Here is a 16439-nt window from a genome sequence, read left to right as displayed (position 1 = left end):
TTTTGTTTTGTAAAAACTAACACTTATATTAATCCAAGCTATGTATAAATAAACGTCTTTAGTACCTTGTGTCCTCTTTTATTGTTAGAAGCATCCAATAATGCTGATATTTTGTAAAAAAGTAGAAATGCACTGTTATTATTTACAGGCATCCAGCAGTGCTGGGAATCTGGGTGTCCTAATTCCAGTTATTGCTGTGGTAAGTGAGCAAAGCATCTCTTCTTGTTACCAAACTTAAACACTTTTTTTATTATACTTGGTGCAAATTAAACCTCCATTCGAAGGTGTGGCCTTTTTCTTCATCACTGCAATGTTTACTGTCTGTGCTTTACTTCAGCTGACTAAGAGGTTGCCACCGATAAAGGAAGCAAAACCACGTCTGCAGAAGCTGTTCAGAGACTTTTGGCTCTACTCTGTTGTCATGGGATTTGCGGTAGAGGGCTCAGGTACACAGTTATGTTTTTTTCTTTTCAGTGAACTGTATTTATTATTGAAGACTGAAAATGGAGTAAGATAATGTCATGCTTGTTCTACTATAGTTCAGGGCAGAATATTTTTCTTTTGAAAGATGTTTGTTGGAATGAATTGTCCACAGCAGGGAAAAAAAGGTTATCCAAGCCTTCTGGCCAAAATCTAATGTCTAATTATATATATATATATATATATATATATATATATATATATATATATATATATATATATATATATATATATATATATATATATATATATATATATATATATATATATTAGAGGTGGAACGGTTCACAAAATCCACGGTTCGGTTCGGTTCACAGTTTCGTGGTCATGGTTTTCGGTTCGGTATATTTTTATTGTTACACCGAAATCCCATAAAAATTAATGAAAATTAATGAAAAAGTGTACACCCTATTATATATATATATATATATATATATATATATATATATTAGGGATAGGACGATTTATGAAAACCGTCCGAACCGTTCGGTTCGACTGTCTCGGTTCGGTTCGCGTGTGTTTCGTTCCGTTCATGCGCTGCTCCTTTTTCTCATAGAGGAAGCGTTTACACTCCAGAGCAGAAGGTGGCGGTACTGCGACTAAAGCCAACCGCCAGTAGTAAACAAGAAGAAGAAGAAGCGAAGCAGCTTAGCCGGGTGTAGCAGGGAAAAAAATCAGTTGTTGTGTAGAACAACGCTCCAGACCGGCTGCTCAAAGCAAAGCCTACAGCCCCCACTGTGGCTCCCGTCTGAGTTCCTTGGAGATAGTAGAGAGCATGTAACCTGACAACAGCCAGATGCATGTCTCGCTCCGCCTACATGAGCGAGACATGCATCTGGCTGTTGTCAGGTTAGAGAGCATACGCCAGATGATTAAATTCAAAGCAGCAAAACATACGGAAATCATCCAGGGTTTCCGCGGATCATTTAAAATAATTACAATCCATTATTTTTGGGGGGATTTTTTTCATTAATTTCATAATTTTTTATGAAAATTTCGGTGTAACAATCAACATGTATCGAATTGTGGATTTTGTGAACCGTTCCACCCCTAATAAATATATATATATATATATATATATATATATATATATATATATAATTTTTTTTTTTTATTTGTCTTTTCTCCTCAATCAAGAGGAAAGTCCGCCAACAGAAGTCAACACAATTAAAAATAAAGGCAATTGGTAATACTAATCCAGATTTGAAATTAAAAAATGTCAAATCTATAAAAAAAAAACAAAACAAAAAAACACATTTTTAAAATGAAACGTGAAAATACCTAAATTACCCTTTTTTATAAAACAGTTTTTCAAATTTTCGTTTACAAAACTTTCTTTTTCTTTGCTTACAAAGAAGCTTACAATAATGGAACAAAAGTCACACCATATAAACCATTGAGGTTTAAAGGAATTTCTTTCAGTGTTGTGATGTTACCACCAGCGAATAGAGGGCAACACTGTTTAGTATTAAGGCTGATTTCTGCTCAGAAACCAGGTTGTTGCTGCCTTGTTTTAGAGTGGATTAAGCGGCGGCTGTGAGATGTTGGTGGAAGTAAATCCAGCTGTTTACAGCTGCTGATCTGACTGAGGCTCCCTCTTCTCTCTGTTTAACTTTGTTATATTCTACATTTTATCTTTATAATTTCTTCAAAGCATTTTTGGGATATGCTACCTATTGGAAGCATCATGAATAATATTTATTATTTTTTTTTTTTACCTTAAAAATAATTATGGTCAATGTTACCTCCACCTCGAAGACTGATTTTTATATTTCCCTGACAGCCTCTCTGAGAATACCAGTTTCACACTGAATTTGCTAGTTTTAATTGGGCGGAACCAAACCAGTTCGGACGTAGCATTTAGTGCCCCTTAATTCGCCGTCTTTGAAGAAATCATATGAAGGTTATTTTGTTTCAAAACTATTGGTGCATTGTAAATGTAAATTACAATGCACGTCGGCTGGGTCCTTGGAAGGCAACGTGGCAGTGGGCCATATATGTATTTCCAGTTGGTACAGACTGACCGATCATGCAGCGCCCCCTGCTGTCCGATCAAGGCTACTACCCACAAGTCACAGATTATTTTTTACCAGTGTGACATTTGTGTCAAAAGTGAAAATGAAGGCCTAACTTGTAATGTCGAATTTGTGACTCACAGCAGCAGATTTGTGCAGTTGTATTCGCTGATTTGTAAGGAAAAATATAGAATTCTTTTTTTTTTTTTGTGAAGATTTTAATGCACGTGTTTGAATTTGTGTTGCACCATTTGTTTTAGATCAACTGTAGCAAAATTAAAATGGAAGAATTTTTTTATGTGTAACTCACAGAACACAATTTGTGTATTTGTACTCAAGAATTTGAACAGGTGTAACTTTTTTGTAATTGTGACAGATTAAAAAACCTACAACTACAAAACACCAAAGTTGCAATGAAATAGTTTTGCAACAATAGCTTTGAACCATTTAAAGGAAAACTGAGAATGTAAGAGGTTTTTGATGTGCAACTTGTACAACAGAATTTGTGTAATACTTAACATTTGTAAAAAAAAAAATAAAAAGTGTACTTGCGAATTTTTTTTATTCTACAAATACAAAATTTAGAATCTAACTCTCGCTACAACTTCAAATTCCCACTTACAAGGCACAAAATAACCTTTATAAAATAAAGCCCACACTATATAAATGTATGGTCTCTAGTTTTTTCAGTAATGTTTCCTTTGATCCATGTTGAACCCATCAGGTCTGTGGCCAGAGGAGTGGTACGAAGGAGTTTGTGAGATTGCCACCAAATCGCCGCTGCTGACGTTTCCTAGTGGAGAACCTTTACGCTCTGAGCTGCAGTATAACTCTGCACTGAAGAACGACACCGTCACTCCAGTATGACACACACACCCACAAACCTATACTCGTTCTGCTATTTATAGTGAGGACCATGTGTTCCATTGATTTGCAGTCATTTTCAATCCTTTCTGTGCCCTAACCCCAAACCAAACCATTACCAATGCATACCTCACCCTAAACCTAACCCAATTGACACCTTAGCCCTAAAACTAGCTGTTAGAAAAATAGCATGAGGACCAGCAATATGTCCTCACTTTGCAACAACTGGTCCTCAATTTGATGGTGAAATTGGAAAAATGGTCCTCACTCTGAAGGCTAGACAGCTACTCACACACACAAAGCTTTGTTTTCAGGACGTATGGGGACATTTCTTTGACCTGCATTAATTTTATAGAGCCTAATCCAGATCCTAACCCTAACTATTACCAACATACCGTATACCTAACCGTAACCTCACGCTGGTGTAGATTCTCAGTCATCTAGGTCATAGTCATTCCAAAAAACTTAAAAAAACAAGTTTGCAGACGTTTCACTTCCCATCCAGGAAGCTTTTTCAATTCAAAATGTCTGGAATAGCGTTGAGTTCCAGCCTTTTATAGAGTAGGCCATGAAAACCTAACCTAAAGGGAATTCCTCCTTAGTCCTGCACCTAACCCAAACTCGGGGAACAGAGTTTACCATATGGGGATGAGTGTCCACATGAATATCTGTAAAGGCTGGTTTGTGCTCAGAAACCAGGTCGTCTGTGTGTGTGTCACAGATAACGCAGATATGCCACCGCCCCCCCTTCCGCAGACACTCTGCTGCACCTCCCCAAAATTGTAGGTGACCGCAAATTGTAGGTGAAGATGGACTAGCTAGAAGAGCGAGGTGCGCAAGAACGCTGGGACCCTTTTTCCACCTGGATCCCCGATCTTTTTCGCCTTAATGTGGTGGCAAGAAATAACATAGCGCAGACCACGCTTCAATATTGGGCATAAATCCAAAATAAGTTCTTCATATCTGCAACAAACTAACTGCGACACACTGTTGCAGGAGTATAACCAGCCCTTAAGTTCTCGTGTGTAGCATATTTTACAAAATAATTCCTCCACATTGTAGGTAAATAAAGACCACCCCCCACATACACACAGACATCAGACCTGTCTGACTTTAGCTGCTCTGTTCCAGGCGGAGCTGAATGACCTCCGCAGCACCATCATCAACCTGCTGGACCCTCCTCCAGAGGTGTCTGCTCTCATCAACAAGCTGGACTTTGCCATGTCCACCTACCTGCTGTCCGTTTACCGGCTGGAGTACATGAGGTAACAAACGCAGGTCTGATCTGTCTCTGTTTGCCCTTTAAAGGAGAAGTTCGGTTTTTTACACTTTAAGCCCATTTTCTGTAGTGTCCAGGATGAAATCGAATGATCGACACCAAAAGTTTGACAATTGCTCCTGTCTCTGCTTTTTGGCTCATTTAGAATCCACCCCTGGCTGCTTTAGAATGGCTTCCATTGTGCATGTCCGATAATGTCCTTAAAACAACCTTAAACGTTCTTTTTTTTAAATATGCTACTCACCGGGTCGTCAGCGCTGTTCAATGACGTTCCAAAAAAAGTTTTGTGAAGAAAAAACGTTCCTGTAGTGTTTTATTTAGCATTTTGTAAATCCCATTGAGTTCTGTAGAAATAGTCAATATTCCGCTGCCACCGGAAACGGAAATGGGGCCTGTTTACACAGTTGTAGTCTTTTCGCTTCACTCTGTGTACTCCGACGTCGAGAATCAAGAATCCACCTTTCGTATTCCATTTTCAGAGTTTTTTAAAGTGTTTAACAGAGACGTTAGCACCTCGACGTCGGAGTACACAGAGTGAAGCGAAAAGACTACAACTGTGTAAACAGGCCCCATTTCCGTTTCCGGTGGCAGCGGAATATTGACTATTCCTACAGAACTCAATGGGATTTACAAAATGCTAAATAAAACACTACAGGAACGTTTTTTCTTTACGAAACTTTTTTTGGAACGTCATTGAACAGCGCTGACGACCCGGTGAGTAGCATATTTTAAAAAAAGAACGTTTAAGGTTGTTTTAAGGACATTATCGGACATGCTCTATGCTAGCCATTCTAAAGCAGCCAGGGGGTGATTCTAAATGAGCCAAAAAGCAGAGACAGGAGCAATTGTCAAACTTTTGGTGTCGATCATTCGATTTCATCCTGGACACTACAGAAAATGGGCTTAAAGTGTAAAAAACCGAACTTCTCCTTTAACCTGAGAAACGTGACCTCACCTCATCTCGTCTGTTTCATCTGTGCCAGGATGCTGCACTCTCTGGACTCGGACCGCTTTCAGGTCATGTTTCGTTACTTTGAGGACCGAGCCATTCAGAAGGATAAGTCTGGTGAGGCCGTCAGAAAATGGAAACCGGTTCCTGAAAGACAAAAAAAAACATCCCTCATGTTTTAAATCTGTGTTTTATTTACAGGTATGATGCAGTGTGTGATTGCTGTGAGCGACAAAGTGTTTGAGGTTTTCCTTCAGATGATGGCTGAAAAAGTACGTTTTCACCTTTTAATGTTGTCGGATGGGAATTTTCCATTTTTTTTTTTTTTCATGTTCCATTTCATGCCAGAGTACTTGATAAATTAAACAATCATATAGAACACATTAGGAATAAACATATTTCTGTTTGTAGTCTAATCCAAAAATATAATTTTTTTTTTACCATGTTAACGCTCAGCTTTAGAAATCTTTGTTTTGCTAAAACCTGTTCTGATTATTATGATCTGATCATTTTTAGCATCAGCAGGAACACTGCAAAATCGATCTAGAAATATATAAACATTTCTTAAATTAAGTGTATTTACCCTTAATTTGAGTAGGTAAATTAGATGATCTGCCAATGGCATGAGTATTTTAGTCTTAAAATAACATAATTAGATAATATGCATGTAAAATAAGACAATGCTTGTTTTTCTTATTTTAAATGTAAATTGTCTTGTTCCATTGGCAAAATATCTAGCTTAACTCCTCAATTTAAGAAAAAAATGCACCAATTTTACGAAATAATTACTTATTTAGATTAACATTTGGACAGTGAAGAATTGCATTTCTTAATATAATCAATTGGCCGTACACATGCTTCCCATAAGCGCTTAATCATTCATGTTTGTTTTTGAACATGGCATTGAATTGGCTTCTGGCCTTTTACTGGAAAACACTTTATCATGATTATTGAATCTTTTTATTGAATAATTATTTTTAATGCTTGACGCTAATTTATTCATTTCTTTTTCCTTTCTGTGTTATATACTTGTCTTTTTAATATTTGCACTAACCTGAAGAGTTGTGTTTTTTTATTTAGTTTAGCTTTTTTGAACAATAGCAATAAAAGTAATTCTGATAATGTTGCTGCCAAGTATTTGTGGTTATTACCCAATGGAAATTCCTAAAATGCGGTAAAGTTAGTTTAAGCATGGATATTGCTCTTTTGTGCTTCGAGGATTTAGTGACATTATATCTGCAAAATTTATGTCAAATCTTTATGTTGTCTGGAAAGACAGTTTTGTCTTTCTGTCCAAATTTAATACATTTTAAATTTGTTTTATGTTTTTTTCCTAATAAAAAGGAATGATATGTTTTTTTTATCTTGAAAGTCATTTGACAGACTGACGCAAAACGAATGTCACATTGCATAAAAAAATGCATAAAAATTTCAAAAAAGGGGTGTGCCTCATATTTCTAGTCTAATATAATCATTTGGCATTACTTGTGTCACCAAATCACAAGAGATGCAATGGAAAAAATCTAAATCTAGATAAGTCATTTCTTCTTAAAATAAGTGCATTTATTCTTGGATTGAGGAGGTAAAAGAGACATTTTGCCAATGGAACAAGACAATTTACTTTTAAAATAAGAAAACACAATTGCATTGTCTTATTTCAAGTGCATATTATCCAATAATCTTATTTTAAGAGTAAAAATATATCTCATTTACGTACTCAGTTAAGGGTAAATACACTTCATTTAAGAAATTGTTACTTATTTCTAGATCGTTTTTCCAGTGTTAAAGTATGGAGTAATTATTTTTCCGTTATTGCAGCAAACAAAGAACATGATGGAAGTAAAAATAAAAAGGCAATCCATAAATAAATCTCTGATAAATTTCATATTAAAAAAGAGAGTAACTTGGATGTTTTCCTAGATTTTGTTTTTGCAAGATTTTTTCATTCTTTATTTCTTTAAAATCATATTTTTTCCAAATGTTTTGTCAGGTGTCAGATTTTATATTTCTTCTTTTTTTATTTCTCTTGAATGTATTCACTTCAGTTGTAGTTCTATGTTGTTGCTAACGTCCAGCAGACCAATAGAAATTCGTCTATATTCCTCAATCCAAAATAAAGCCCGCCCCCAGAAGTGAACACAATTTGAAATGAACGCCATAAGTAGAACTAAACCTTAAAATTAAAAGTGTTTAATCTGTAAAAAGAAAAAACACATTTTGAAAGGAAACCTGAAAATAACTAAATTACCTTTTTTTGTTAAACATTTTTAAATTTTCCATTTACAAAACTTTCTTTTTATTTGCTTACAACAATAATGGAACCAAATTCACTTCATATAGAAGTTATTTATTTTGGTTTCTCAAGTGTTTGGGTTGGAAATTAACCGAGAGCGAAACCACAGTCACAGAGAGCAGATGACCAGGGTTGATTTACTGACCTCAGTTTTTCTGGGTGACGTAAAAATAACAAGGAAGCCAACAGTCATACTGAGATACAATCTGATGCAGTAGCACCGATTAAACCTGAGGAGGGCGCCAAACACATTTTTAGATCCTAAAGCAGGATAAACCTCAGGGCATGTGGATAGCCCTATAAAGCATCAATATACAAAGTTTAGTCGGAAAATTAAGTTGATTTTTGGGGTGAGTTGTCCTTTAAAAAGGGCCTGAAATGCATTTATAGAGGAAGCAATCCTCCCCGTGTTTAATCAATAAGCGGTTTCATTTACAGCCAAAAACTAAAGCTCATGAGGAGGAGCTGGAGCGCCATGCCCAGTTTCTCCTGGTCAACTTCAACCACATCCACAAGCGGATCCGCAGAGTGGCTGACAAATATCTGTCTGGTCTCGCTGAAACGTAAGAGAGCGTCAAGCCATCCGTCGTTCCCCTCAAACTTTTGGCTTTATAAATAAACAAACATCTCCCTCCTCAGCTTCCCCCACCTGCTGTGGAGCGGCCGGGTGCTGAAGACCATGTTGGACATTTTGCAGACGCTGTCCCTGTCCCTCAGTGCGGTGAGCGACGGTTATATGGTGTATCAAAGAAGTGATTGTCTGTCAGCTTATTATCTTTACCATGACTTTATTCACTGTTATGTTGCAGGACATTCATAAAGACCAGCCCTATTATGACATCCCGGACACGCCTTACAGAATCACCGCCCCGGATACATATGAGGCCAGAGAGGTAACTTTGGTTTACTTATTCAGAAATCCCTCCGTCAAATCCTGCATTTTATCAGCTGCATGTGAATTAAATGCCCAGAAAGCCGATTATGAACATATTATATCATTTTCGCTTTCTTACTGTAACCTTTAGAGCAGAGGTCACGGATTAGCGGACCAGGGTCAGGATCCAAACCCACTTGCTGGCTAATCCGGACCCAACCTGATTTAAAACATTTATAAATTACTACATGTTCTCTGACGACAGTGTCTAATTTCACTTGAGCCGCTTCTCCTGTTAATACGGTAAAGCCCTCCAGAGCGTCCAGCACCAGGCTGCACGTGATCCAAATGATCCAATGAGCTGCCGTCAGTCTGGGTTGCTGCTGCTGCTACTTTTAGACACAGCAGGCAAACCTGTGGCAAGCCGGGCGATGGGAAAGAAGGAGAAGATGATGAGAAAAAGAGAGCAGAGAAAGTGTGGACTGCTGGAAGAACTGTGGTGAACTGGTGACAGAAAAGTGAAATGGTGCTCATAGATGACCCTGAACATTTATAGTATGTTTGGCTCAACCTGCTGCTGTGAAGCAGGATTCTGCACCATGAACAGAATCAAAAATAAATATGGATCCAGGCTCAAAATGAGCTCCTTGATATGTGCTTTAGAATGGCTTTGTCTCCATTCAAACCAGGTTTAAAGTCGTAGGGAATAGGGCTGGGCGATAATTCAATAACGATATATATCGATCGATAGACGTGTGGCGCAATAGAAAAAAAGAGGGTCGATAAAAGTTCGATTAAAAAAAAAAACACAGTTTTCCTTCCTTCTCATTGTAGCCTAGCATGTAGGTTTATGCTAGTCACAATCGCGGACCCATTTATTTATTTGTTATATTTATTTTGGTCACTTTTCTGGTCACCTTAGTGTATTCTTTTTCAGTATTTAATAACATAACTCAGGTCAAGTTATTTTTCTTTAAAACAAGTTTTCTTTAAAAAAGTTGGTTAAATAAAGATTTAATTGGAAGTCTGTGTTTGTGTTCTTTATTAAAATTAAATCATTTAGCAATATCATAAAATGTCCAGGCAGAGCTGCACATAAAATATGGTTTCAAATCTTTTCAATAATTATCGATATCGATCAATATGCATTTTTTTTATCGATAAGCTTTTTTTCTATATCGTCCAGCCCTAGTAGGGAAATAATATTTAAATTTTAAATCATTCTGGCTTAAACATGTATATAAATGTACTCTTTATCAGTCCATATTATCCCAAAAGTTAAAAGATTTCTATAAAAAAAAAAAATACTTTCTTAGATTAAAATTAAAATCTGTTTTTTTTCCGTTATCTTATGCAGGCCAGTTAGTTATATGTCAGTCTGAACACCTAAATTCCACCAATCATATATCAACGGTCATCTGTCCATCAATTTTTTTCGGTCATAGCATCTTAATTCATATGTTGCAGCTAATAAACGCAACGGTTGAAATAAGAATCATTTCCTTTCCCATTGAGTTCCATCCCAGTGTTCACGGGGATGGACATCTGTGTCTTCGGCAGGCGTAGAGCTAACAGAACTGGCAGCGTTGCGAGGCAAGGGCTCAAACATGTAGGGATGTAAGCCTTCTACACCAAACCAAGCTTCTGCCGCCCTGGCGTCCTCTTCCACAACATCTTCATCCACGCTTTCCTCCTCTAAATAAAAAATGTATGATGGAGGAGACTCATCCACGACCTCCAACACAAATCTCTCCTCTTGCATGTTTCCTCTGTCCATAGCGTTCCTTGACAGTGTCGTTGCTAAGTGACCAATTTAGTGCTACTTGGTCCCAATGGAATTTCCCATTGGAAACCTACTAGCACTAAGTTCAGTGTTTCCCATTAATGAACGATAATGTGGCGGCCCACCACAGTCTTGTTTGGGCCCGCCACAGTCTTATATAGACACACAGAGAGAGAAAACAACAACAAAAAGATCTTTCAGTTTACCAGACCATTCCACAGCTGTACTTTCTTACCGCCTGTAACCCAGCGCCAAAATTGTTTATATATTTTTTTTAAGTGCGCATCCCGCCCTCTTTTATAAAAATGCTGCCTCGGCTGCCTGGTTCGCACATGCGGTGTTGCCAACTCAGCGACTTTGTCGCTATATTTAGCGACTTATCATACCCCTCCAGCGACTCTTTTTCAAAAAAGCGACTAGCGACAAATCTAGCGACTTTTCTGGTGTCACTGGCGGCTTTAGGAGACTCTTGACGTGTGAAAGCACGTATCGTTCCTACTCTTGTCCTGCAGCGGCAGGTGCTGCCGTGGGGCGCCTCCCCCCGTCCCAACCCCATCCTCTCAGCGCTGCAGTCACAGCATGTTTACCCTCAAAATAAATAACAGAATCTGAAATGTTTTATCTTAAATAACGGCATTTGATTCACACAGCAACAGTCACTTATTTAACTTGTCCATCGTGTTTTCCTCTCTAAGATAATGATTTGTAGGCTCCTTAGTTGTCCAAAAGGGGGGAAAAAAAAAAAGTGGCCTCAAAAATGCACTTAAAGGGGAATTCCGTTTTTTTTTTTTTTTTTACATTGGGCCCTTGATTTTATGTTATTTCATCATGTTCTACTCACCCATGAGTTTTGTGTCATTTGGAGCTGTTCTGAAGATATCCGGTTAGGTTATATCCAAGTAAGTCTTCAACCTAAACATTGAAGTTTGAAGTATTCTCTACTTCAAAAAACTCTTTAGATTTATAAATTAACATTTATTTATTTATTAAAAAAGTCAATGTATAACATGGATGCAAAAAAACTCATTTTATTTTAGTGTTAAATTCTGTTTAAAGTAACAGATTAGAATGAAAAATGTCTCCAAACCTTTACTCAGGGTTCCCGCGGGTCTTTAAAAAGTCTTAAAAGGCATTGAATTCTTCAAAATAAAATTAAGGCCTTAATTGGTATTAAAATGTCTTAAATTAGTCTTTCGTTGGTCTTAATTTTCAAAACATCATAAATAGGATTATTTTTTATTACGATTTCTTTTTGTAATCTAAATAAAACGTTAAAATTTACCTTTTTTTTTCTTTTTATAAAAAAAAAAAAAGGCTCGCCATTGTTGGTTCCGTCCCGATAGCGGAACCAATAAAAGTGTTGTTGCGGCCGGGACATTTGTGAGATGCACCATTAACTTTTTGTCTGGAAAATATGAGGAAGTGTAAGTATGATGAAAATTGTCTATCCAGCCAAGAGTTTTCTTCATGCCTAAAACCAGGGAACATACATGAAGCACAGTGTATTTTGTGCAAGAAGTCATTCAAGCTCAGAATGATGGGAATTAAGGCAGTGGAGTCGCACATGCGAAGCAAGAAACACAAAGCGTCAAAATCGAGTTACCGAGAAACAGCCGGTATTTCTCAGTTTTGTTCCACCCTTGTCTCTGCAACGGCTTCACTTATCACCAAATCAAACATACTAAGAAAACCATACAAAGAAAAATAGCTGCAAAAAAGACTTAGCACTGGTCATTTTGTGGCTTTAACACTGATTTGTTTTGTTCCCTGCTAAAGCAAAGTTTGTGAATTCAGTTAAATAATTGTGAAAATATATCTGTCATTTGTGTGTTTTTAGCTTTCTTCCTGTATGGGAAGCTTTTCAAAATTTGAAACATTAGTGCAGTGGTTTATATTAAAATAAACCTTTGGGTTAAGTTGTCACAAGCGGGTTTTTCTTGTGTTTCTTGTGAATTTGGTCTTAAATTTTTATTTCAAGTGGCATTAGAAAGTCTTAAAAAGTCGTGAATTTAACTTGCATTATGCTGTAGGAACCCTGTTTACTGGTTGATGATTTTCTTTATTCGGACCCCGCTGATTTTCAATTGATTACCCCTCCTTTAGAGCATCGTGAAAGATTTTGCTGCGAGGTGTGGAGAAATCCTGAAGGAGGCCATGAAGTGGGCTCCATCTGTAACCAAATCCCACCTTCAGGTAATATTTCTCATTGCATATTGTCTCCTCTATGGAGTATAGGAGTTCAAAGCAGCTCTATGTTTAAAAAAAGACAAAACATTTATTAAAATAAAAACTAAAAGCAGGTGTAATAAGTTTATTCTTTCATAATACCTCTATTTTAGAGAACCAATAGTTATATAATATATTTGTATATTTTGCATCTTTTTAAATACTTCATGTCCATATATGAAGACATGAATTTGTAATGTTAAGCCTGGATGAGGGACTCATTGAAACACGTTTTTAACTGTTGTTTTTTCGTCTGGCGTCAGGAGTACCTCAACAAACATCAGAACTGGGTCTCAGGTCTCTCTCAACACACGGGTCTGGCCATGGCGACAGAAAGCATCTTGCACTTTGCTGGCTACAACAGACAAAGCACCACTTTGGGGGTAAGACTAAAACTTATACTCCATGTACTTATTTACTAATTTAACTTTTTAAAAGCTGGATCATTTATATCTAATCAAATAGACTTAGTTTTTTTTTTTCTGTTCCACATTAAAACTGTGAACGGAAATTTAAATGGTTGCAGATGCAGAGTTAACAGATGTTCTTTTGATCACTGCTGCACTTTATAGAATAGAAATGTTCATTTCACTGCTAAGCTGCTGCTCATTTACTATCTGAAAGCCGTACAAAACGATATATTTTTTTATCGTACACTGTGTATACAAAATGAAAATAAAGGTTGTCTAAATCTAAGTTCTCACTCTTCCCTTTAGTCCACCCAGCTGACTGAGAGGCCAGCCTGTGTGAAGAAAGATTACTCCAACTTCATGGCATCCCTGAACCTCCGGAACAGATACGCTGGAGAGGTAGAACCACTAGAACTACCAGTGCTTTCAAGGCCATGTTTTTCTTTTTACCGTTAAATCTTTCGATGATTGTTTTCATTCACTGAATCAAGGATGTATGTGAAAGTGAAATATTTCACTTTAAAGAGAAAATCATTGTGAAACAATATTTGTTGCAGTTGTGAGGCCTTTTCACTTTTCACAAACAAGTTTGCACTTTTGACACAGTTTTGTTCACATCTCAAATTTAAACTATCCGATTTACAAGTTTGGACTTTGTGTTTAATATGACGGGAAAAAATAAATTACATGAGTATTTGTAAACACAGTTGAACCACTTTCATTGTTTATAATCAGATCGAATCGAAAGTAATCGATATAGAACTGTATGAATCAAAACTGAATCGATTCAGGACTTTGGTGAAAATACCCAGCCCTGACTTCTCTGATTTCCTTTTTTCTGTAATCAATTTTTTCACCTTTTTTGTACTGATTTTATTTGATTTTTTTTTTTTTTATAAATTTCTCTCTTTTAGATTTTTTAAAATTTTTTCTTATTGTGTTTTCCATGTCGCATTCTCTTAACTTCGAGCCCATAACGAATGCTCATTCTTGATCAATAAAAATGTTCTTGCTAACATCTTGCAGACCAATAAAAATTCATAAAACTCAACCTAAAAAAAAGGAAAAAAAAACATACAATCTGTGAAAACAGCAAAGTAAATTTCTAAAGCTTTTATTTATCTCTTTTTTTCCTGCAGGTTGCAGGTATGATCCACTTTGCTCAGGCAGTCAGAGGACAGTCTGATCTGACTCGGCTGATGATCAAACAGATGGGAGAGGCTTTGGACTCGGCTCAGCCTGAGGCCTTCACTGAGGCCATGTTTAAACTGGCTGCTTTGCTCATCAGCAGCAAAGGTTGGACTTCACTGGATTTCTTTATCTTCTGCTTTTTCACATGACATGATTTTGCTCCCGTCGTATTTCGTGTACAGAATGCGACCCTCAGCTCCTGCACCACCTCTGCTGGTCGCCCCTTAAGATGTTTACAGAGCACGGCATGGAGACTGCCATTGCATGCTGGGAGTGGCTGCTGGCGGCGCGTACGGGAGTGGAAGTGCCGGTACGTTGTGGGAAGTGTTTGACCTGTTCTTGTGTCCCTTGTTTTTTGGACATTAATGTTTTTTTCTTTTCTCTAGTTCATGCGGGAGATGGCAGGCGCCTGGCAGATGACGGTTGAGCTGAAGATGGGCCTGTTCTCTGATGCTCAGGTGGAGGCTGACCCTCTTGCTGCTTCAGAGGAAAGCCAGCCTGTCCCCTGCCCTCCAGATGTCACCCCTCACCACATCTGGATCGAGGTCAGAGAGCGTCTCTGTTGGGAGAGGACGATATCACTGTTATCAGTATGTTGCCTTAACATCTTTAGCTTCTCTCCTTGTTTCCCAGTTTCTCATCCAGAGGTTTGAAATAGCAAAGTATTGTAGCGCCGATCAGGTGGAGATTTTTGGCAGCCTGCTGCAGCGCTCCCTGTCCTTGGATGTCGGTGGATCCAAGAGCGGCGGCCTGAACCGCCACGTTGCCGCCATCGGACCACGTTTCAGGTATTCCAAAACTTCAGGGCCTTTCCACTTAAAATATGGAAAGAAGTTTCTTCCATTATTATTGCAAGCAAAGAGCATGTTTTGTTTTGTAAACAGATTAGGAAAAAAAGCAATCCAGAAATGAAACTTTGGCAGTGACTTTGCTCATTTCTCAAAAAAAGAATCAAACATTTTTTATTTAATTTTTATTTTTTATACTTTTTTTCCCCAAGTTCTTTTTATATATATCACTTTTTCTTTTAACAGATTTCATATTCTAATTTATTTTACAAATTCCTGTTTTTCAGACTATTTGCGTTTTCCAAATAAGATCCTTTGGAGTGAGGAGGGAAATCAGATTGAAAAGAATACACTTCATAAAACTCAATCTGGCAAATAGAAAGTGGAAAATAAAATTTTAAAAGTAAAATCTTTAAAACACTTTTAGAAAAACTACTTTGAAAAAATTAAATATTGAGCAAAATGTTTTAAAAAGAAAAAAATCCAAGACAGCAAAGTTAATTTTAAAACCTTAAACACTTTTTACTCTTCAAAAGCTGTAAAGATTAAGACATTTTATTTCTTAATCTTTAAAATGTCTATTTACAAAACATGTTCTTTGTTTTCACTAATAATGGAAGAAATTGCACTCCGTATTAAATGCATTAGTACCGGTGGAACTTTACACTCATTTAGTCACACCAGAGCAACAGGAAACATTGTTCTATTTTACTGGGATTATATTTAACCAGTCAACACAAAATGTCACAAAATAGTGAATTGGAAAGAAAGAGATTTAAAGTTTTCAAAGGTTTTGCAAATTGTAATCCTTATTTTCCTTTGCTATATTATCCTCTAATAAAATCCAGTGCATATTATTTCCTTCAGTTCCATGTAGAGGTTGTGCTAAAGCAGAGCCCTGAAACCTTCAGCTCCAGAGCCACAGGTTGCTCTTTTCACCGTCCACAATAGCTCTAAAAAATGATGGCTCAAATTTACAAAAATCTAAACTAATAGTTTTACAAATAAATTTATCTTTCGCGGAATAATTTTGTGGGAAAAAATAGTGACGACTGGTGGAGTTTTCTCCGGGGGGGGTCTATAAATTTAAAATGGACGTTTACCAAAAACCGATCAAATGTATACTGAGTTATCACACCAGTATATTTATATGAATGCCAACAACATTGAAAAAACCAAACATAATTTCATGTAGAGGTTTACTTTTTGTACATAAATCTAGCCCTTCTGTGGCTTTGTGAAGTTAATTTGTGTTTTGCATGGTCCAATATTGTTCAGCCTAAAAAA

At 36.9% G+C, this 16439-nt stretch overlaps 1 protein-coding gene across 1 annotated transcript in view; it reads left to right on the top strand.

The window, feature by feature from the left end:
- Positions 1-16439, top strand: part of pi4kaa (phosphatidylinositol 4-kinase, catalytic, alpha a) — an 84071-nt gene that overhangs the window by 30617 nt on the left and 37015 nt on the right. The window contains exons 19-34 of the mRNA XM_038272567.1: positions 149-199; positions 338-446; positions 3220-3356; positions 4491-4624; positions 5622-5704; positions 5789-5859; positions 8319-8443; positions 8520-8601; positions 8690-8773; positions 12641-12730; positions 13027-13146; positions 13480-13572; positions 14313-14469; positions 14547-14674; positions 14751-14909; positions 14998-15152. Coding sequence (XP_038128495.1) covers positions 149-199; positions 338-446; positions 3220-3356; positions 4491-4624; positions 5622-5704; positions 5789-5859; positions 8319-8443; positions 8520-8601; positions 8690-8773; positions 12641-12730; positions 13027-13146; positions 13480-13572; positions 14313-14469; positions 14547-14674; positions 14751-14909; positions 14998-15152 — 1778 coding nt within the window. The remainder of the gene's footprint in view (positions 1-148; positions 200-337; positions 447-3219; positions 3357-4490; positions 4625-5621; positions 5705-5788; positions 5860-8318; positions 8444-8519; positions 8602-8689; positions 8774-12640; positions 12731-13026; positions 13147-13479; positions 13573-14312; positions 14470-14546; positions 14675-14750; positions 14910-14997; positions 15153-16439) is intronic.

This window comes from Cyprinodon tularosa, unplaced genomic scaffold, assembly GCF_016077235.1.
Source record: "Cyprinodon tularosa strain WSP-4 unplaced genomic scaffold, ASM1607723v1 ctg837, whole genome shotgun sequence".
Classification (NCBI taxonomy): domain Eukaryota; kingdom Metazoa; phylum Chordata; class Actinopteri; order Cyprinodontiformes; family Cyprinodontidae; genus Cyprinodon; species Cyprinodon tularosa.
The sequence above is the reverse complement of the archived record's forward strand: the minus strand, read 5'-3'. Positions and strand labels throughout refer to the sequence as shown.